At 39.3% G+C, this 23,437-nt stretch overlaps 2 protein-coding genes across 3 annotated transcripts; one reads left to right on the forward strand and one right to left on the reverse strand.

The window, feature by feature from the left end:
* Positions 1–171: 171 nt before the first annotated feature.
* Positions 172–9,277, reverse strand: LOC117966694 (carotenoid-cleaving dioxygenase, mitochondrial-like). Of its 2 annotated transcripts, none has more exons than XM_059010093.1 (12): positions 9,134–9,277; positions 7,288–7,495; positions 6,937–7,148; positions 6,485–6,600; positions 5,831–5,933; positions 4,769–4,897; positions 3,812–3,972; positions 3,073–3,240; positions 2,195–2,332; positions 1,616–1,798; positions 1,085–1,195; positions 172–810 (listed from the first exon to the last, which is right to left on the reverse strand). In XM_059010093.1, the coding sequence occupies exons 1-12, from the start codon at positions 9,159–9,161 to the stop codon at positions 691–693; spliced, it is 1,677 nt and encodes a 558-aa protein (XP_058866076.1). In that variant the 5' UTR covers positions 9,162–9,277; the 3' UTR covers positions 172–690. The 2 variants fall into 2 exon arrangements, with proteins under 2 accessions (XP_058866076.1, XP_058866075.1); XM_059010092.1 differs by lacking the exon at positions 9,134–9,277 and adding an exon at positions 8,011–8,144.
* Positions 9,278–14,393: 5,116 nt separating this feature from the next.
* On the forward strand, positions 14,394–20,269 carry LOC117397091 (interleukin-18-like). The gene is made up of 6 exons (XM_059010209.1): positions 14,394–14,523; positions 16,470–16,550; positions 17,349–17,366; positions 17,458–17,595; positions 17,977–18,116; positions 18,517–20,269. The coding sequence occupies exons 2-6, from the start codon at positions 16,472–16,474 to the stop codon at positions 18,751–18,753; spliced, it is 612 nt and encodes a 203-aa protein (XP_058866192.1). The 5' UTR covers positions 14,394–14,523; positions 16,470–16,471; the 3' UTR covers positions 18,754–20,269.
* The last annotated feature ends 3,168 nt before the right edge of the window (positions 20,270–23,437 follow it).

Genomic DNA, 23,437 nt, shown 5'->3' on the forward strand with positions numbered 1-23,437 from the left:
GTAGTGAACTGCACAAAGCCTGTGAGATTTGTACCACTGGAATCCTGAAACTGGAAAGAATTTATGTGCCATCTTTAACACAGAATGAATTGCAGTGACTGGATTTGGGTTGACACAGTGGTCTACTTTAATGAACAGAGGTGGCTCTTGTATAAATGAATACATCGGATATTTTGCTGGTACTTCCACTTCATTTTATTTAGTAATGTAAATCTATAAAAGGCATTTCATTAAAAAAAACACAACTAATAACAATAAAAATTATGAAATAAAATATGAAATCAGCACCTGCAATTGTTCATGACATATTGGCAGCTGTGGATTAATACACACAATCCCTGCCAGGGTTGCTTAAAATGTTTGCTAGGGATGTAGTGTTGAGTTGCAAGACATTTATCTATTCTATTTAAAAAAAAATTAAAAAAGCACTTTGATAATTGGCACCATCAGGTATACCATAATATATAAATTATATATTATATATATTATATATATATATATATATATATAACACACACACGAAAGCAGAGCTAACCAGGGGAGCAGAATTCAGAACTCCTTTAACTAGGATCCTCATTCTGCAGTGTTCCAGCAAGTCCGTACCGACATCATGTTCTTGCTCGCTTCCTTCGTTATGTTTTGTCGCGACCTCCTCTCCTCCGATTTGCCAGGAAATCTCCTTCAGTTCATCTACTGCTTACTGGAAGCAAAAACCCCATGGAAGCCATAAGGCATTTTCACAGGGACTGCTGCCCTGCCTAGCTCTGTGAAGGACTTGGCATCCAAAACCAGCAGGAAGGTGTTCTTCTCCTGGGAACAAACAGCACATTCAACGTTACTGCCACGCCAAAGGAACCCCGCGTCTGTGGAGCACACAGTTACTCTGGAAAGGGATGCCAGCAGTGCAAAATGTTTGTGCCACTAGCACTACCTCCTCCTCGGTTTTAGAACCATATACTGAAGCCTTTGCTTTAAATTCTTGTTTAGACTTGCATTTCAATCCAAGCATAGCTGGAGTTTATTTTGTGAGCCACGATGACTTTAAATAAAAAGGGTCGTGTGGGAGAGGGACTGCAGCTCTTACCTGTTGAGGCGTGACCACAGCTGATAAAATGACTCCTTCATCTTCTTCTGTTGCATTAGGCGCTGGAACAAAGACTGGTTCTGATGGGTAGAATCCAGGCTCCTTCCACATCTGGGTAAAATAATATTTCATTTTCATATGTCAAACAGCAAGCATTTTCAACCGTGCCCCCCCATAACATGTTGTGATGTTGCAAGAACTCAAATGCTGCAGTTCCTTGGTTTTCACCCGAGTTTGCTTCTCTTCAGGTCTAGCTGTCTGACAGATACATCGCATAGATCAGATACATCTAATGATCTTCCACTTTGGAACCAGTTTCCTATTGTTTTGCTGGCAAACGAACGTGTGCCATCAGCTCAGAAGTAATGTCTTTCCTGTCATGACTGAATCCGACTTGGACTCTCCACAATGTACCGCGCTTGATAGTGTTTCTTATTTATGGTAACCCTCTGAATCACTGGGGTGATTCTGGGGTGCGGGTATTTTTTTTTTTTTTTTTTTTTTTTTTTTTTTTAACTACAGTACACTTACTTTCATTTCTTTGGTCTCGATGTCCATCTTTAAAAGGGAGTCTCCCACCAGGTGTCTGAAGCCACAGCCGTAGAAGTAGCGGTACTTCTTGGTGTTGTATTTGTCGTAGTTGATCTGGGGGAACTCAAGCCCCCCTGCTTCCACTAAATCATCAAGGTGGAGGTCTTCATGAGAGACGAACACCTGGATGAAAAGGGGTCCTGTAAAACTCATCCCAGTTATAATTCAGAGCGCCAACGAGAAAAGGATCATGCACGCAGCCCTTTGTTCCTGTAACGATTGTGATTTTTTTGTTCTTTACAGTTAAAATGTCAGTATAGAAGTAAGAGCTAGCGCCACCTAGTGCACAGCTATGAGAAACAAGAGCCAGCCCCATCTCTTGTGTAAAGACACTTTGGCTATATTACATATATGGCAGGAAATAAAGATTAAAAAAAAAAACCATGGCAAACCATGCACAGTATATCCACGGGAAAAACTGCCAAATGAGCATACAAATGTACCGAATTGAAGGGCTGGAGCATGTGATAACACCACTCAATAAAAAGGGTCCTGTCTCTGCAGAGAGTACATCCTTACCTTCCTGTCGTCTCTCTTCACTGCAGTGGCAGAGCTGTAAGGTAGCGTGTTGAGGTTCTGTCCGGTGGCCGTGCTGGAGTCGACAGTGAGGGGCAGCACAAACCTGCGTGGAAACGTTCTGGCAGTGGTATTGTACATCTGCAACAGCAGCAGAGAGAGCATCGGAAACTTGAGATCAAGCTACAGAAGAGGTTCCAAGTGTTCCAAGAAAAAAAGACAACTCAGGAGCCTTCGTGGTGTTGTACAGGCATCCTTTTTAAATTAGGATCGATTACACCTTACTTCAGAACGCTTTTGTGCGATTCTATTGTAAACACTGCAACCAAGCTGGCTGTTCAGAAATCCCTAAAAAAGTGCTGCACGCTATTCCATGTGAACCGGGAAATAGGAAACCCCACAGAAAGGTCCAATACACCTTACAGGTATTATCTAGACGCAAGACTGGCTCTTTAAAACAGCAGTTCACAAGTCAAACTCTCCCAGCCAGTAATGCCCTGTGACTGTATTGTACAGTACATCACACATATGTACGGTAAGCAACACTGAACCTCTTATTAAATTTTAATTATAAATTTAGAAAGTGGCAGTATTTCGGTTTTCCGTTGCTTGGATCAATTCAGTGCAGCCTTAAATCAGGAACACTGTGGCAAAACTTACTCTGACAAAGACGTTTGCTGAAATCTGTATCTTCCATAACTATTAAAACACTCGATAGTGCTGAAATTTAGAAAGACCAAAAGAAACTGAATAAAATCAATGATGTATTCATGAAATACAGGTCTTCACTTTCATTTTGCACGGTTTAACATATCATACTATACATGGTCATCCCCATAAAAATATTCAATTATCGTAAATCTCACAGAGGCCATAGTTACCTCATCTAGTGCTTGTCCAGACTTGCGCAGATTCTGAATCGTAAAGTTATTCAAAGCACCTCCATCATCTGAAAAGCACAGGTCCAGAACAATGCAGCCCTGGTCTTCAAACGCATTGATCTGGTGGAACATGGCCAAGGGCTTGGCGTAATATTTCACAGGGATCAGCTATGGAAGAGAAAACGCCAGACAGTCACTCATATCTGCCAGGGGTTAGGTCTGCCACGGGCAGCACAGACAGCACAGACTCAATGCAACAAGACTGCAACAAGCTGCATGTGTGCCGGACTGTGCTGTGTGTTACAGGCTCTGACCTCCACTCGCTTGTGGCGTGCAGTTGAAAGAAACACAGGGTATAGTAAACATTTTGTTTTAAGACATCTGGTACAATGTTGGTTAAAGGAAGTTATCAGTTTTATGTCTCCCCCCCCCCCGGAGATCTGTTATACTGTTTAAATGACAGAAAATAAGCCTTTGAAAGGGGGAGACAATTTCAACCTTCTGGGGAATGGTTTTGTGAGCTGCTCTCACTTTAAAACAGCAGTTGCTTTTGAACAATGGCATTCATTTCTGAGAGAGAGCGACAGAAGCCTCAGGGCAGCGCGCTCGTTCCAGGTCACTTATGCAAAACAAAAACAGATTCCATTTTCTTTTTTTTTTTTTTTTTACTAAAATCTCATGCAGTAATAAAAGTCCTTTCTGCAGTGTTTCTTAAAGCTGGAAAATACAAAATGCTTACTTGTCCTGTTTGTTTGCTTGCTACATGAATCACGGTTTCATGATCCGGCTCCCACTTGATCCCATCCGATAAGCACTTCCCTCTCATTTTCGCTGCGATAATCTCCAGTAAATTTAATTTAATGGGCTGCTCGATGAACACAACATAGTTCTCCGTCATCCCTTCAAAACAAAAGACATCGATGAGACCACGAGCCGCAGCAAATCAAAAATCAGGGATTTCAGAGTTATCGTATAATTGCACAAATCGGCATACGAGCTAATACTGCACTTAGATATGCAAGATTTCCACGTGCTGTCTCTCAGTACAAGACACAGAGAAGCGTTAATACAAGGCCTGGTAGACAAGATGTTTCTAAATGTGCTTTTCTGTACACCGCCACGGTAATTTGTGATAGTAACGCTGATAAAAGACTATATATAAGCGTTTTAGATTCTGACTCTCTCTTTTCTGAGCATACAACACTCTTGTTTTATTCTAAAGACTAATCTGCAAGTCATTCATATTGTTCTGGATGGGGTACTTGACCATTCGTCAGCGACTACCCGCTCTAATTTCTTCTGGGAATGGTGTATGGGATTAATACAGAGAAATCTGCTCTCTGGAATTAACCACGATGAAGATGCGATACAGAAGTCAAAAAAGACACGGGGCTAAGAGGCCAAAGTTACGCCCAATCACATCTTGTTTAACTTTATTACAGTACATCTTACTCAACTGCTCAAACAGAATTCCAATCCCAAATCCGCATCAATCTCTCCAATGACAAAAGGTGAGGAGTCTTTTCAGAAGCACGTGTTGGTGGATTGTTTGCAAGTCTAGCGAATAAAACTCCAAGCAGAACCCCACATGACACAGAAGACATTAAAATCAGGTGTGGAATTAAATATTATGACAACGGAGGCGATTTAAAAGTATACCTTTTAAGAGAGCCGCTTGGAAGCAGGTGAACCTTACCAAAGCTGTGATAGTAGGAAGGCTTTGCGCCATCCTGCGGAGGGATGGAGCAGATAATCTGGGCGCCCTGGAGGGTGTCGCTGTCATTCGTCTTCTGTGGGGGGATCCGGATGATGTTGTAACGAGTACCTAGATTACAGAAATAATACAACATTGTTCCAGTAACTGAAGGCACCGTACAAAAAAGAAGGACATGCAGCATCAATGCAGTGGTGGGACTGCATGACAGTGCAATGGGTCTGGACCAAGACAAAAGGAGAAGTCACTACACAATTTAGATGCCTTACAGGCTTTTAGTGCCAATCAAAACAAGCAAACGTATTGACCCATGCTAGGCTTCAAGCAGGAGCAGACAACGCAGTTGGAAAGGAAGTGGATGACAGACTGGACAGAGGTATGGAGACGGGTCTTTACTTTGAGATATTAATAGTTCTGCTGCTGGTTTTGAACACAGAGCTAGGTACTGTTCACAATGAACTTGAAACAAGGATTCCTTGTTGAGAAAAAAAAAAAAAACAAGTAAACCACAGGACCACAACCGGATTATGTGTGTCTCTTGACCCAGATTGCTGGAACAAACACAATCTGATGCATCAGAAAACACATTTGCATGGCCCTGTCTGTGGGCTAGGGAGGCAAAACCAGCGGGGACTGTTTCTCCTCATCGCGCCGTTACAATGCTAACCTCACAGTTGGAAAACACAGGAGGGTGCTAACACCGCTGGTTGTCCAGGGTTAATACAGAAGTATTTTACTTTAAGTTGCTCTGTATCAGGGCTAATTCATAAACTCTAGTAGCAGTAAATTTCTCTGTATAATTTTCCCTGTATGTTAATAATAAAGCCCGATTACTGTGATTTTAAATTGTTAGTCATGTCTGGTCATTCTTACTCTCAGGACTCCGTAGATATTAAGAAAATATTAGGCCTTGTTTTCTTACAATGAGTTGAGACTTTACTACTGAAATCACTGTATAGATTCCAGTCTCTTTATGTATTGTGAAATGCTACCATATTCAGCGCCAGAGTCATTGCAGAAGTGCACTGTAATCCACGGTCACACCTTGTCTGCTGTACGAGTTGCCCATGTTATAAGAGGTGCCATTGGGATCGTAGTGTGGGTGGGCAGTGGCTCCATTGACAGCCACAAACTTGCTCCAGTCGACCTGTTAAAAAAGAAACAGAACTATGCAATGACGACCCGGGAGAATAAACAAACGTCTTATCTAAGAGTTTCAATTACGCTTTCCAACAATTGTTTTTTTTGGACTGTTTGTTATCTTTTTATGATGCTTGCAATCGTTACTTTCATATCGTTTCTGCATTTTCCGAGAAATCTACGTTCAGGAGCTGATCATCAGTTATAGTTGCCTGCCATAGACGTACGTACTGCAGGCTAGATAAGCCAAAGTGTCTTCATATTAGTAAGCACCAGCGCCATCTAGTGCACAGCGGTGTACTGACAGAAAAACAAAAACTACATGCAAAGTGGCAGATCGCTATGGCACTGGCTTTTACTTCTAGGAAGACTGACGCTAACCTGACTATCAAAAAGGTATCTTGAAAAGGAAAACGTAAATGATCTCTAAAATAAACAGCATGCGTTCTGCTGCACAGAAGTGCTTCTCGCATTTTTTCTATAGCTCATTCGAGCTATTGAAAAAGTACCGAACAAGTATTACAGTCACACCTCTGAATTGTAACAGTAGCCCAGTACCTTTTCCATGCTTGCCAGGGTTTCAGGATCCACTTTGTGCATGTAGTTGGTTTCTGTGCTGACATAGTAATCCCCCATGTACTTCACATAGTGCACATTGTTGTTATCTGTAGGCTCTGAAACAGACCAGCACCACAGACCCTCATGAGAAGGCTTCCCCAGCTTGCAAGGCTATCCAATGATGCATGCAGTCATACATGAAGGACAGACCCCTACACACTCTCAGATTACAACAGAATCAATAACCTGTGCAACAGCGTGACCCTCGTAAGGTTCCTCCCAATCGGACGTGCACTTCTCCCTGAAGATTTTAAACTGTACTCTTTCAAAACTGCATACTTGAGACTTGCACAATGAATGGATGGTGGAGAAGGTTTATTTAACTATCTGTCAGCTGCAGTGCTCTTTAAATCTCTCTGAATGGTGCATGACGTTCCGTTCCAGGGACCTACTTGGCATTTCAAACCGGGACACAAAACGTTGGAAGACATTCTTGCAGGGGTCGGGCATGGCCAGAGTTCCGAACTCAGAAACCACGATTCGGTCGTGCTCGCTGTTAATCTTGAAGGAGTCACTCTGCAGGAACTTGCTCTTGTACTTAACAGTCCCGTTCTCAACTTTAAACTGGTGCAACAGGGCCATCCCATCAAACCAGTGGTTGTATCTGAGAAACAAGAAAATACATTTCTACAGCATGTGCTGTAAACAGTAGTGCAGCCGTGGCAGAGCAAGATAAATAGTGTAGTGTTTTGTGGTGATTGGTTAGAAAACCAGGGGGGGCTTAAACTTATAAAAGTACTTGCCTTTGATTTCCAAATTCAAACTTCCCCGGTCCGTTCCTCAGTAAGCTGCCATTGATCCAGCTGGGTATTTCTCCAGTGATGTCTGCAGTGACAGGCTCTGGCGTTTCTTCCACAGTCTTCACCAGCGGGGCGATGCATTCCAGCCCCTGTACTGAAGCTAAGTGTGCAAGCTCCTGTCTGGAACTGGGCAAGGAGCTGTTTATGACTACTGGAAAGGTAAACAAGGGTAGGGAACAAAAAACAAGCAGATAGCATATCGATTATCACGTCATTATAACAGGACCCGTCACTTAAGGTCCTGTGTCACTACATTAGTTTTATTAACATTATTATATAGCAGAGTTATTTATTCACCTTGAAAGTGGACTGTTTTATTACGTCGATACTTTTGAATGTTTTGCATTATAAAATAAATGAGTCCAAAAGGGGGGGAGGGGGTTATATTGAAACTGTATTTCTGTAAAGTGTTAGTACATGAAATCAATATAACTTGTTTGAAACGTTTGCTGTAACGACTTCGTAAAAATAAATAAAAACACAACTCCTATATAATAGACCCTGAAACCCGGAGGCCGCTGTGTGTGTGCGCGGAGTACAAAGGTGCATCGGGGTGTGTGCACTTAACAGCGACGACATGAAATAAAAACAATTTAATGTAAATCAGATCAGCAAGCAAGCCTATTCTGCAGCTTACATTACCACGACACCGAATTAATCGCTTACCTTTTACTAGCTTCAACATGGTCGGATTAAGGCACAGCATTTCTGCACTGTGGTCTTTTGAGGAAATCGACAAAAAAAAAAATGGGTCAGCTGCAGTACTATAAAAGTTACGTAGTGTGTACAAAGTGCGTGGCTAGTCTTGAAACTGAGCTCTCCGGAAAATACAGACGTGTGAAACTGCGCAGCTGCGACACACACACCAAAAAAAAAAAAAAAAAAAAAAAAAAGGACCTGGGGGCGTCTTTTGCGTCATTACTATTAAACACACAATCTGACACCAAACACTTGTTAATCCTGCGCGGGTCCGACCCGAACCCCCAACATAGTCTTCTTACCCGCGACCCGACCCGCTTTAATAAGACCTGCAACCCGACCCGAACCCGCACGTGTTTGTCCTTTACATACCGCCTGCGTCAACGGACTCACATTCACACACAGATATTATTAGTTTATTCCGCAGACGCCTTTATCCAAGGCGACTTACAGAGACTAGGGTGTGTGAACTATGCATCAGCTGCAGAGTCACTTACAACTCACCTGAAAGACGGAGCACAAGGAGGTTAAGTGACTTGCTCAGGGTCACACAATCTGAAGATGGATCTGTCAGATATATCTACAGCAGTACCATTATTCTCCACAGATTGAGTTTATACACTAGGCTGTACAGCGTGGTAGCGTTCTCTAGTGGTCTGGATAGATTTTAACATTGTAACAGATTAACTCTTATCTCTACTAGACCGTTATGAAAACATGCTAAAGCTGCATTCATGTTGAAGAAAAATATATGTTTGTGCAAACAAATGTTACTTATTTTTAATATATACATCATTTAAGGTGTTAATTCAATTGCTAGTATATTTGTACTAACTACAGGTTATCTATATCTAATAATAATAATAATAACAATATACTTCTAGTACACCTATGTTTAGGCACAGATAAAATGCTGGTGCTTCGGTGGGCGTTTTTGGCCTCCAGCCAACATAAAGCACTTTAATTATACAACAGATCCATCTTCAGATATACAGGGTGAAACATAAATAAATGACACAGTAGCCTACTGCAGCGCACAGCTAGGATGATCTCTCTCTATATAAATGTTAGATTGGATGGTATTTCTTACCTGGAATATTTTGTAACATCGCCATCATTCTTCCGGTTCTGCAGGATGCTGAGCCTCGGTAGGATTTAGATTGGATGCTGTGTTACAGCCGCCTTTTATGTAGGGCCGATCAGGAAATACAGGTCAGTTTAATGTCAAAATAAGAGCCCCTTCTTGAAGCTTTCTGGCCACTCGGTGATCACTCTGTGAACTAAACAGCCATTATCCTGCTACCTGCAGCAGCAGCAGTGGGGTTATGAGTGCCATGTGCGAGCTGTGTCTTAGATCTATCGCCTCGTTTTTCTTAGTTAACATTTTGGATGTCTTGGTATACTGATAACATTTTACAAGAAACACCCAGAACGTTTTTTTTTTCTTTTTTTTTCTTTCCTTCTGTTTTTAACACACTGCACCTTTAAATATTAAGTAGCACACATAACATGTATGAATAATATATTTCATGGCACATTCATTTTGAGGATTTTTAATAAACGCCAAATTAGCAAACATTTCTTGCTCGCGAAATGTTTCTGTTTTACAGTAAATGAGTGAGGAATCATATGCTTCACTGGAAGCTCAAGACACTCAATAAGCGTTATCATTTAAGGTACGCTTGCCGATACTGTACATTTCACTTTAATACTGCATACTGCATGTAAAAATGAATTTGAAATAAATAAAATGTAAAACATAAACAGTGCTGCAGTCTGGAGTCTACAATCAGACATTGCACAGAAGTCACCGTATGTATCACACAAATTGGAGAGATTGAAATCTGCCAGCCCTCAATCCTAACTGGGGATGACAGTCCCAACTGAAATCCATTGGGCCCTGATCTGTTGCTGATGGAAATTAATCAGGCTGATTTCAAAGTGCTTTCTATGGTACATTTAACAGTCACGCCTCTATACAAATTATTATGTATCTTCAGAGAGGCAAAATACCAAACTAGTCAATGTAATGAAGGTTATTATTCCAAAGATACCGGTAAACCTCCTAAAATGTTAGGTCAAAAATAGTATTGCGATAGTGCTATATCTAGCTTATAAAGATTCCCTTTGTCTTCACCACAATGTTTATTTGAGTGTGTTGACAAATGATCTCTTTGTGGATAAAATCCTGTTTTATTTATTATTTTATGCATATTCATTGCACAGTAGAACAGCCAAAATAAGTTGTATTTTTTTTTTATTTACTTTTGATTTTGTACTCTCAGTTGTCTGTTACAAAGTAATGGCTGCACTGACATGGAACATGGTGATGATTTTGTCTGTATGATGTGCTGATATAATCAAAATATAACTTGTTTTCTTTCTTTTAAGAATAGTGTTTCATGTTCGTGTGCATTTTGTTATGTTTACAAGGTCAAATACTTGGGCATACAGACTCTAAACACACTGTTTGTTTTCTTCATTAATATGTTGCAGTAATCAGAACAAAGTGATTCTTTAAAAGTACATTGTTGAAGCAGATCCTGACAGATTTTGAAAAACAAATTATTTACTACCCAGTGCTTCCACAACCAAGATAGCATCAATTACGATACTGGTAGCATTTAAAGTGATGGTTGCTTCGACCATTCTGGAGGACAGATTTTTCTTTTTTATAGGAATTTTTATTAGTGTACTGACAATAAACAAATAACAACAAACAGCCCAAAAATATATGATACTGTACAAAGAAAAGGGAACAGGCTGGTACGCAGATTTCCACACCCAGCTCAGAGAGGCTGGAGCTCATTGTGGTGAAGCAGTGCTGTCCTGGCTGATCATGGTGGCACTACCTTCCTATTTACCCTGTTTCTACTTTACCCTGTTTTCTCTTTAGGAAAGTGTCACCTGATTCTGCAGTGTGTTTGAAATGAGAGCAAGGCTGTGTCTCAGGCTTTCTTTTTTCTGTGTCAGATGGGTTTCCAAAGCTCTGGCCTCTGTCAGGATTTCATCCAGCTCATGCACCAGCGAAGCATCCGCTGCTGCCCTCTCACTACCAATTACAAACCACTTATATCACAAATGTATTTAAAGTAAGTAGCTTCAAATTCAGTAGTCTTAGATTTTGTTTTTACTTTGCTGTCAAAAAACTGCTGTGCACCAGAGCGCTGGTGCTTACTAAAATGAAGCTGATTTTAGTGTACATTATGCAGTCAGACAACTAGAACCGAAGAGCAGCTCTTGAACTCTCTGGTGCACAGTACTGTTTTGCCAGCAAAATCTAAGAAAATTCAAGGTGATGCTAAATACTTACAAGTTGTAAGGTCTAAAATAAAAATCCACCTACCATAAAAATCGTGCATACTTTGACAACAGCATGTTAATTTCTTTATTCACATCTGTTAATGGAAACACAGTGTTTTAGTATCCAAACAATACCCCAATGCAAATATTGCTTAATTCATTTCAATTTAGGTTTTTGTATTCGCCAAACAAAAAGTTCTGCTAGCAAATATAAAATTGTGATTTAAAAAAAAAAAAAAACTGACGCCCCTGAGTTAAATCAAAGTTTATGGCGCAAACATTGCAAAAGTATAGTATAATGGTTATGATAACGCTTTCAGGCAAGTGTTTTGTCAGAATAAAACACTTGCCTGATTTTTTAAAGATAACTTGTTTGGTTATCTTTAAAAAATCAGGCATTTATTGGAATCTTGGTAAAACATCCTAAATGTTTATTATTATCATTTTATTATTATAATTATTATTAGTCACCTTCCAGTACAGCCTCAAAAGCGTTTGAAAAATGTAACACTGTCATGTTATCAGAGGAGACGACATCCCCTTTGGCAATTGAACTTTCACATTCAACTTCTGGATGTTCAACCTGTTGAATAGAAACAGAAAAAAAACAAAAACAAAAATCCTTAAAGGCGTTGATAAAAGCAAACAAATGTGCTGTATAAAGTATTGGATCTTTTTCAACACTTGCCTCATATGATTTTTTTGTCTTGGGTCCATCTTTCTCCGTTCCCTTCCCAGCCATGGCTGCCATTTTAAAATGTGTACCAACCTGCATACAAGATATTCACAAAACATAAACACCATTGGCACTATACCTTCTGTCTGTATTTCAAAAAATGCTTCTTGTTGGCATATATGCAATAGTAAGACCTCATCTAGAATACTGTGTTTAGTTCTGGTCATCTAGCTACAAAAAGGATATTGCTGCTCTAGAAAGAGTGCAAAGAAGAGCGACCCGAATTATTCCAGGTCTAAAAGGCATGTCAAATGCAGACAGGCTGAAAGAATTGAATCTAGTCTTAAACAAAAAAGAGTAAGTGGCAATCTGACTCAAGCATTCAAAATTCTAAAAGGTATTGACAATGTCGACCCAGGGGACTTTTTCGGCCTGAAAATAGAAACAAGGACCAGGGGTCACAAATGGAGATTAGATATAGGGGCATTCAGAATAGAAAATAGGAGGCACTTTTTTCACACAGAGAATTATTGGAGTCTGGAACCAACTCCCCAATAATGTTGTTGAAGCTGACACCCTGGGATGCTTCAAGAAGCTGCTTGATGAGATTCTGGGATCAATAAGCTACTAACAACCAAACGAGCAAGATGGGCTGAATGGCATCCTCTCGTCTGTAAACTTTCTTGTGTCGTTATGTTCCAAGTCCACTGTCGTGAAGTGAGTTTAAAAGCTCTTAAACCACGGATGCAACGAGACTCTCTTGCATTGTGGTTTACGCTCGCTTACAGGTTCGTGATATAATAATAATAATAATAATAATAATAATAATAATAATAATAATAATAATAATAATAATAATAATAATAATAATAATAATCATAAATAGTTGTTTTTAATATGTAGACTAGAGATTGAGTTAAAATATGGGTTTTCGACGTTTCGCATTCTTTTTGTGCCCCATCCGGGCAGTTTTAGGGGTTTTCACCCAGGTTGAACCTTTAGAATAAACAATAATTTCAATAAGAAAGATCAACGTAATTTTAGAAAATGAAATACCCATTAATCACTATAAATAATCCGTTATTTATTTAACATATAATTATTTAACATATTATTATAAACGCCACCGTTTATAAAAACCTGCGTTCCTCGACAATGTCTGTTCTTTCTTCAGCGCTGGCCTGGACCTCGCGCCATCACGCGGACAGGTGTCTCGCTCTGTCCTACATTTAAATTAAAAGTAACGGTTATTTTTTTTTTTTTTTTACAGTATAAACCTGAAACAGTTTGGTGGTAAGGAGGCATTATAAAATACATCAAATCAAATGGATTATTTTTGGTATCGGACAATTCAACAGATTTGTGTTTGTTTGGTAAATACTGTGACATTAACTGCAAATTAATGGATAGAAGCATTCCCGATTCATTATTTTTAAAAAAATCGCACTATCTAGTCATTTAAAATCTCCCCTATTTTAATACCTTGCCCTTTGTGCATCTGATTAGGTCTATAATTTTAACAGGTAATAAAAAAAAGTATTTGTGTGGAAAAAATGTATTAAAACCCAGTTTTGTAAATATACCTTACAAAATGGTCAGGTATGTGTAGGGGTCTCTGGAAGATGCACAATATCTGTAATGCAAATGTTAAAAAAAAAAAAAGAAAGAAAGTTGGAATATTTTCAGCTTTACGCTGTCGTTTCCCGTCAAGTGCAGAGGCAGCATCATACTCATCTAACCATTTTAGAAATAACTCTCGTTTCTTCTCTGCTCCACCCACGCCGGTGGGTTTGTTTTCTCTGACGTTATTTTTCATTGCTTGTGCGCATAAATTTAATTGTGTTAAAATGTTGGATGGAAAAAGGGCCTGTAATTTCAGGTTTCATTCATTTATGAAACAATACCTCCCCCCTGTGGCTTGCACTATGGAAGTTGTGATAACTGTAATTACAACAACCAGTAATTAACACATCATGCACGGGTTCATCTAATATTTAATTAATTAGCGCTTTTATACAAAGTTATGACTATTTTCCTCAAAAATAGAAATATAACAATGTTTCATGTAGCCTACAGGTAGATGGGTATTAAAGTTTGGGTTTTTTTTGCACATACATTTCTACAACGTATACAGAAAACCAATATATATCGTAAAAGTTCTGTCCTGCCTCAACTGGGGGAGTGTATTTCTCCAGCGTTGGAGGCTATAGGGCTGCTTCATACTTCTGTCGCTGATGAACGCGGTACGTCAGACAGCTATAAAAGCTGTGGATGACGTCATTCCTACCTGTCTGAAGTATGAACCAACCTTTGCATGTTTAATATTGCAGCTGTAATTAATGCAAAGATACGTCTAAATGCGTACTGTTGCTTTAAATAGCAGGAGGAGCAGAGAGCGGAACTAGCAGTCCGTGTCACTATGTACGTCAAAATGTTATGAGTGTTTAAATCCCGTGCGTGGAACTGTCGTTCATTCAAACAGGTGTGCATCTGCAAGAAAGGTAAGGATGCTGCACATCTGTGGCATGCAGGTTAATCGAGCGCGCTTTGTTGAACGTGGTATTGATTTAACGAGAATGATATTTTGGAATGTACCTATTTGTATATAGACTGTCACACTTACAACGTCTCTGTACAGTTATTTATCTAACGCGTGATTGTAATTTCAGTGTTAAAATAACGACGCAAGTTAGATGTAATGATTTCATCGGAGTTTTATTATTTATTTATTTATTTATTTAAAAAAATTGCTTTAACAGATTAAATAAAGAAGTTCCGCAGCGCGTTTCCTCATTTCTCAGAATACGCTTTGTAATTGTATTTGTAGGGGCTAAGTATAGCAGCTTTTGTTCAATTTTTTAAGCGAAGTAAAAATCTATCTTGCACTAGCTCGAATAGCACCTGTATTCCAATCCAGCGCTATCGGGGTCTCCCTCACTGAAGCGTGTTGCCCAGGTAAACCGCGAGAAAGTTAAGAGCATTGCGAGGTAAATAACAACACGACTAAATTCATTATTAAAAACCCGACCCTTAACCTACTCATTTTATAACAGCTATTACTACACAGCTACCGCATTATGCGGATTTAATTATACCGGCGGTAAAAAGGGAAGTCGTGTATTTAATTTATACAGAAGTGGTGCGCGGTAAATAGCTTTGGAAACGATACTCAAGCTAGATTAAAAAAATGAAATGCTGTCTGTCTGGAGCTGTGGTTGCAAGTTGTTCTTTGCTATTGTAACATGTTTTACTATTAAAGCAGTATTCAAAACCAATACATATATGATGGTACAGTAAAGTCTGTAAACTGTATTTTTACCGGTCGTCGGTGTTTTGTTTATATTTTTGTTATCTTCATTGATGATCATAAACGTTTGGTCGTGGGGTTTCCTATGCAGATTCGTGTTGCCTATTGGTTTTCATGTTTTTACGATTCATTAATCAAACACCTCACATGTGTTGTGTAACTCTGTAGCAGGCTGGTAGCTTCTCGATGACCGTACACCGTGTTGCTATTGACAGAGGCGGGTGCTTGACTGTATAGTTAGCACCTCGGAGTTAAAACCTCGTACAAGCTGTTCACTTAACAAAACACACACACTTAAACCGGAGACGCTTTGAATTTCAACAGATAAATACCGCTTCCCTGTCTTATTTTTTATTTCGAATGATTTTTTTCCCGTGTTACAGATGTAGATATTTAATTAATAGACAATGCACACATATTACATCGTTAACATTACACGTCTTAGAGGCATATACAGAACATCATCAATTTCTTATATGAATTTGGGGGTTTACTTCTGCACACTGGGGCTAATCAAGCTCGTAGTAAAACCTGGGATGGGTGACACTGCTGTGCAATAGGAGTCTTATTTCCACACCTGTTTAAACAGTATTTTAATACTTGTTAACCCTGCATGGATTCCAAAGATGTCTTTAACAAACAGAGTTCCATTTCGCATTGACACAAGTCTGCAGGAATTCTATATCTGGTGGAAAGTTTGTGGAAGTGAAACTAGATCTCAGTGCTATTTCCTGTCCTTGACAGTGGTGGTGCAGCCTGCCCGGAAGTCTTCAGTAAATCCCTGTACTTTTGTATTTCAAAAGTAAACCTTAAAGAGATTAAAAAGGACTCCTAGTCAAAACGTACGTCATCGATTTTATCAAGATATAGTGTTTCTAAAGTTAGAGTTATGGAGTGTTAGTGCCTATCTGTGATACTTTTTAATAGGGGACACTTAGATCTCTTTTAAAGAGTAAAGCACCATGCATTTCACATATTTTATTTAAAATTACAAGCAGATATGTTTTAACTAATCTTAAAAAACCCCAAAGAGTTCCCTTAATGATACTCTCTTAACATCTCTATGAAATCACCACACAAACTCGCAACATCAAGTATATATATATAAATATGTGTGTGTGTATGTACATTTGTTTGTAGGAATGGATCCGTTTGGTCTGCCAGAGGAACACTGTATAGAAGTTATTGATTTCTTGGATGGAGAGGAGCTGTACTTCCAAGGTAAGTCATTCCCAAAGCAAAATGAATTCAATACACTCATAAAAGAAACAGACCATTGTACATCTCGTCTTCATGTCTTTCACGTCACTGAGATCTTGTTTCCTTCTAGAAGCACGCTCAGAGATACAAAGGAGGCATGTTTCTGAAACCAGGGTAGTTAAAAAGGAGTGTCAAACAAGGAAGAAACAAAATAGAAACGATACCTGCTTCCTGTAGGGCAGGGGCTCTCGTTCCACATTGTGTTTGAAAAAATGTATGTGTTTAAAAGGGCTGGGTTTAGAATCCCCTCCCTGCTAAAACATGCGTGGAATGTGGCCAGAAGTGATTCGCCCGCTGTGCCGGGAGACCGCGCCCAACACCACGGCTGCTGTGAGTTTAGAGGATGGGCTGGCAGAAGGAGGCTGTGCTCCCTGTTCTGCACAGAGACAGCAGTGGCTTGGGTTCTAGTTTTACGTTGCATGTTTTGTTTGTTCTGTTTATTTTGTTTCTATTTGTAATAAAAGCGCTTCTGAGCTCCAGTCTCCACCTCAAGGATGCAGCAGTTTGTAGCCAAAACGAGAAGGGTTTACACTTCTGTGAAGACATATTGATTTAGACTGTATCAAGTTACATAAAAACCGCTGGTGTGGTGATTTTTTTCAAAGACAAATGAATTTGGTATTTAATGAATTCAATGTGCTGACGTACTGAGTTGTCTTTGACAGCACGTGCCTCAACAGTACTGTGAAATCTGCTTTTAAAATGTTTAAATATTTTAATAACCCTCTTTCTCTTTCTCTCTTGTTGCTGAAATTGAAGACGAGGGGAAATGCGAAGGTAAACTTGCAAACATTTGAATATTCTCCATTAGAACGCTTGTGAATATTTTCTGTTGGGATTTGTTCTTTAAACTCGTTTGTTGGGATAGATTACGAACCCGATGCTTTGGAGCAGTGTCGTCGGGGGCTGTCCAGAATGATCCGGAATAATAAAGGACAGTACCTGGTGGCCAGTAAAGACTTGATCCTGAATTTTGAAGACCAGACCAGAAGACAGCTGGATTGTGGTGATGAGAAACGCCAATATTCCCTTTATCTGCCATGATTAGAACACTCCACTTTCTATTCAGAACAGGAACATGCACCACATAGTTACTAAGACTCCTATTGCATAGCAGTTAAGAGAAAACATTATATTAACATTGTATAGCTCGTTATTAGATTCAGCAATATAGGCAGCTGTCTGTCTGTCCGTTTATCCGTCTATATGTCACACACACATGCAGCTAGAGAATCACATTGTGGTTAAATGATTCTTCTTCTATAGTATTCTGTACACAGTGAGGGTATGTCCTACTCATCGACTTTCTCATCACACTGAGCGTTTTGAGTTGGCAGCTGTGGGGAGAGAGGTGTGTTACTGATGCCTGTTTTCAATTGCTTTGCAGATAATGTCCTGTTCATGATTAAGCTGTACAAAAACACGGAAGGGGGCAGCTTCCCTGTGGCAATTCAAATTAAAAGTGGAGCAAAACTCAAAAGCTTGAAATGTGAAGAAAAAGAAAACAAAAGAAAAGTTTTGCTGGTGGTGAGTTTGCATTTCATTTCATCCAAACACCAAACTGGCAAATAGACACTTGCTTCATAAGGTAACTTGTAACAAGCATTTATATTGCTTCAATTAGAGGAAAACATTTTAAAAAAGCCAAGATGTTAAGCAATAAACTATAAGAATGTCCCCCGAGGAGCTCCCCTGGTAAAGGCATGACTGTGCGGCATGCGTGTGTGAATGACACACGCCAGAGCCCCATCGGTTAATAGAGGTGTCTCATCTTACAGGAGAGGATAGGACAGGGTCTACTGTATTTGACTTCACATTTGTAAAAAAAAAAAAAAAAAAGTTTGTTTATCACTGGGCTAGCTTAAGATAAGTTATACAGATGATAATATTGAAAGTTCATGTGAAGATGTCTTTTATTTCATTTCAGGAAGGAGAAGCCCCAGGATACATAGAGAATAACCGTCATGATATGGTGTTCTATATGAAGGGAGTGGAAGATATTCATGACAGATACACGTTTCAGTCTGCCCTGTGGTCGGGCTGGTACCTGGCCTTTGAGCAGGAAGATTCTCAATACAAGCTGGTTTTGAAGTACATGGAGGATGAGGTGGATGGTCACGTGGACGAAAACGTTCATTTTGAACTTGAGTCGAAACAGAATTAAAAAACGTCATCCTTTTTCAAAGTGTGTTTGTCCAGCACAGTTCAATGAAAATCAAACTAAATTATTATTATTTATTTTTTAATCTTTAAAGGGACTACAACATAATTGGAGTGGAGTTCTAGTTAGGAGTGTGCAGTTTTGAAAGAAATTTCTTAGTTTGTTTGCCTTTCCTTTGGGAAATGGGTCACTGTTGCACTTCCTGTAGCTCTTCTTACCTCAGCAGTGTCTTCACAGCCACCTCATTGGCTTTAAAGCATGTCCGTCAATAGGGGATGCAGGTGGTTGGTTAACGAATGGACAGAAGGCATTAAAGGGGTGGGGACAATTTCAGGGACGCTGTTCAGTCCCGGCACTTTAGGATTCTCCAGGCAAACTCAAAGCCAGGGAAAGTCAGTTTCAGAGAAACATTGAAAAAAAAAAAAAAAAAAAAAACTCAATATCGGGGGAATTGTACCTAGAAACACTCGGATTGAAATATAGCATAAAATACTAAGGGAGGTAAAAAAAAAAAAATCATTTAAAAAGACATCTGCTCGACTCAATAGACTGACATATTTCAATCATGGCATATAGTTCAACAGGTGCTTTACTGTTACAGTGTCAGACTGACAGAAACGTGGCACTTATCAAATACATGCACTCTTATCTGTGATTGCTGTCTCCAGTGAACCAGCATTCTCACCCAGGGTGAACAGATGGGTTGTTTTTTACAGTTTCTTTGCAAACGTCGCTTGTCGTGTATGAAGCTTGTGTGTCTTTCTAGAATCCTTCTCAGTTGTTTAAATGTGATTGTGGAGAGGATCTGTACTTGGGAAGCTTTATTTCATGTATTTTTTTTTAAAATGGTATCAGTTTAAAAAGCTATTCTGAAACTATGCAACAAACTGTTTGCTGTTAATGCTACACTTTATAATGCGTATCTTTTTGTGTTTAGCAACCTCGTAGCCAGTTCTAAAAATCTCAAAACAAATCTCAAAACATAGGGCAGCAGTGTGGAGTAGTGGTTAGGGCTCTGGACTCTTGACCGGAGGGTCGTGGGTTCAATCCCCAGTGGGGGACACTGCTGTTGTACCCTTGAGCAAGGTACTTTACCTAGATTGCTCCAGTAAAAAAACCAACTGTATAAATGGGGAATTGTATGTAAAAGTATCTTGTAACAATTGTAAGTCGCCCTGGATAAGGGCGTCTGCTAAGAAATAAATAATAATAATACTAATTTGTGACCAAAGGGGAAAGGGCTCTGATTATTTGATGTATATATTTTTAATATAAATATAGATTCATGTTTACTGGATAATAGTTATGTGATTCATGATTAAAATGTTTTCAGTGTACAGTAGAGGTATAGTTAACATTCCATCACATTAAGCTTCGTTTAAAAGGTACTTCAGTAACAGTTATGCTGTGTTTTTTATATACTTCATTATACAGTTTTTTTTTTTTTTTTAATGCAGTTGTCTTTATTATTATTATTATATTATCATCATTCTGAGATTGATTAAAATGTACTCCTCTATATTTCGTGTGTGTGTGCTTTTAATGTGTCTCCAGTTCTGGTTTCAAATAGGCAGATATTTAGACTTGGTGGGTAGATTAAAATATTCTTTGTGGACTGCATGCAAAGATACTCTCATTGCATCTTACCCTGGGTAATAACTAATAAGTTTGTGTGCCTTTCTTACACAGATAACACTGACAAGAGAAGTAATTGAACAAGCAGTTCACTGTGTCTTAAAGGTACGGCACAAAATAACAAAAACTGCGTGCGTGGTTCGTATTATATTGTGCAAAATTATAGGAGCTGGTGTTAAAGGCTGATTTTCACCCCGGGTGAGTTCTGTCCTAGGCTAATCCTCACCCTGTCAGGCCAATTCTCACCCCCAGGGCTGTGAAGGTTTTGAGATTTTAGTAATCAGAAAGACAAGAGGATATGTGTCCTTAGTGTGATTGAACCTTTTTGTTATGTTAATTAAATTAATATTATTATTATTAATTTAATATACTTACTATCCTTAATTTTAGTCACAGAGTGAGATTCACGTTTGTATGTGTGTGTGTCATTTGTTTTATTTATAGTTTATTGTTTAAAAAAATAAAAAAAAACACCACAGGTTTTCAAATGACGGTATTGAGACAGACTCTTTATTTTTTACCTTACAGTAAGCGCTGGCTCATAGTGAAAGCTGCTATTAGTCACTATTGAACGTTCTCATAGATGTTGAACTCCCAGGGGTAAATGTCTATGAACAGGAGTAAGGCTGTGACTAAAGGAGCTCATCAGTGATCTGGCCTTACATTACTGGAAGGCAGCGGCTATGTCATAAACACTCAAATACAAGATGTACAAATGTATTTCAGTAATGGGTTGGTATAATACACTTCACTAATGAACTGACTTTCCGTATACACATTCCACTTAAAAAACAATCAAATATACATATATTAAAAAGTCCTGACTGTGCATTAGAAGGATCCTCCTAACACACACTTTCTGCTGTTCCAGTCTTTCTTCGATTGAGTAACAAAGCATTTGCCAACAACAAGTGTTGCAATGGTTTATTATTCCATTTCCTATAATGCATTTGTACACTTTTCTTACAGCGTTATGCTATTTGCAATAACTGACTGGTTCGGTCCATTTGTTGTTTTTTTTTTGTTTTGTTTTTTTTAGCTTGAAGCTGTTTTGTGGTTGTCTGGAGCATCCTAGTTGCCAGGACTGAAAGGGCTTCTCTCATTCCATTCAAATCACATGACCAGATGAACAATAAATGGCGTTAGACAGCTGGGGATATGAATTAAATCAGAGGATAATGAACAATGTGTAAACTATCCTCACCTACTCCGCATACAGTATATATATATATAGATACGAGAGAGAGTAGATGGGGCTGACAGAGTTGAAAGGTCACATTGTCACATGATTTGAACAGAAGGAAAGCTGTTCACTCGGGATTCTCCAGACAAGCTCAGAGCCAGGCAGGTTTAAATTCCGAGCCCAGGACTACTTAGACTGATCTAGGGTTAAACACACTTCAGAAAGTGTCACAGAATGGATTAACCAGTTCCAGACCTTCCCGAAAAAGTCTTGAGTTTCTGAAAACTGTTCTCTAAAGTTACTAAGCTGTGTGAGGTATTGGTAGGCAGGTGGAAATTTCCGTCTGACACAGAAAGCCCCAGTTTTTCAGCTTGCGATGTGCGGTTTGCTGATGGGTATTTCACAGCATTCTTACGCTTCGACACGGACATTCCAATTTTAGTATTAATCAAAAAAAAAAGCATTTCCTGTTTTCATTTCCTGTGGTGGATTGTACAGCTAACCAGGTCAAGTCGTGCCACCCATAAACCCCTGTACACTCATAACCAACGAGCACTCAGTACTGCTCATTTAGAAACACTGAAACAGACACCATACATTCAAAGACATTCTAAAAGACTTCCAGTGGAAATGTTTGTCATTGAAGTTTCTTTTAGTATTTCTGTTGTCTTCTATTCACTTGTAGTTTTGCTTATGCTAATGGGGATAATAAGAGGGGATTTAGATCGGTAAGTGGATTGTGAATACTAAAAGCAGCACTCAATATCGCTACATTTAGAAATACTAAAAAATAACCATTTTAGTTGTTATTGCAAGTACTTAAACACGATGTTAGAATACATCTGCTTTTCTTTACAATATACTGGCTCTTCATCTGTATTTGTTTTTTGTGCGTTGCTCTGACAGATAGCATTCCAATGTTTGAAATAGCTTTGGCAACGCACTAGACTTGCCATAAAGTCTTACATAGTCACAGTAGCTTTTTGCCAGCCTTTATTTTATACTCAGCTTTTGTAGGTTTGCTTCTTTCTCAACACCACAGAAACCAGGACCAGAGGACACAGTTGGAAATAAAGTGGACCTAGACAGGTCAGAGGCTAGGAGACACAGAGGTGAGGGTACAGAATGGGATACCTAGACATGTTGATGCTGAATCGCTGAGACCTTTTAGAGAACCAACTTTTGAGATCAAACAGCTTCTAGGAACCAGACCAGCACTGATGGGCCGAACAGCCTCCTCTCGTTCCTGCAAAATGTTCTTCAGTAGATCGCTGTGAAATATTCCTCAGATGAGCCATTGCAGTTATCCTGTGCATCCTTTTTATTCTGATCGTTCATCTTCGAGATCGCAATGCAAGACCCCCTCGACATTAAATCCAACTGAGGTTCCCCCATCAGCTCCAAGACCTCTACTTATTTACATAACAAAACACCCGCAGTCACAACATTCACAGCCTCATATTATTATTATTTGTTTATTTAGGAGACGCCTTTATCCAAGGCGACTTACAGAGACTAGGGTGTGTGAACTATGCATCAGCTGCAGTCACTTACAACAACATCTCACCTGAAAGACGGAGCACAAGGAGGTTAAGTGACTTGCTCAGGGTCACACAATGAGTCAGTGGCCGAGATGGGATTTGAACCGGGGACCTCCTGGTTACAAGCCCTTTTCTTTAACCACTGGACCACACATAGAAGAAGGTCTTGTTTTTCAGGGAAGAAATGTGTTGTGGTTTAGTAATGACTCACAGCAGTCAAAGCATGTACATGACGCAAGCATTGCAAAATGCGTGCTAGTTGTGGTGACAAAACAGTCAAAAGGCAGACGCAATCAAAGACACAGGCACAATCTGTGATCTTACAGAA

The sequence above is a fragment of the Acipenser ruthenus genome, chromosome 40, assembly GCF_902713425.1.
Source record: "Acipenser ruthenus chromosome 40, fAciRut3.2 maternal haplotype, whole genome shotgun sequence".
Taxonomy (NCBI): Eukaryota; Metazoa; Chordata; class Actinopteri; order Acipenseriformes; family Acipenseridae; genus Acipenser; species Acipenser ruthenus.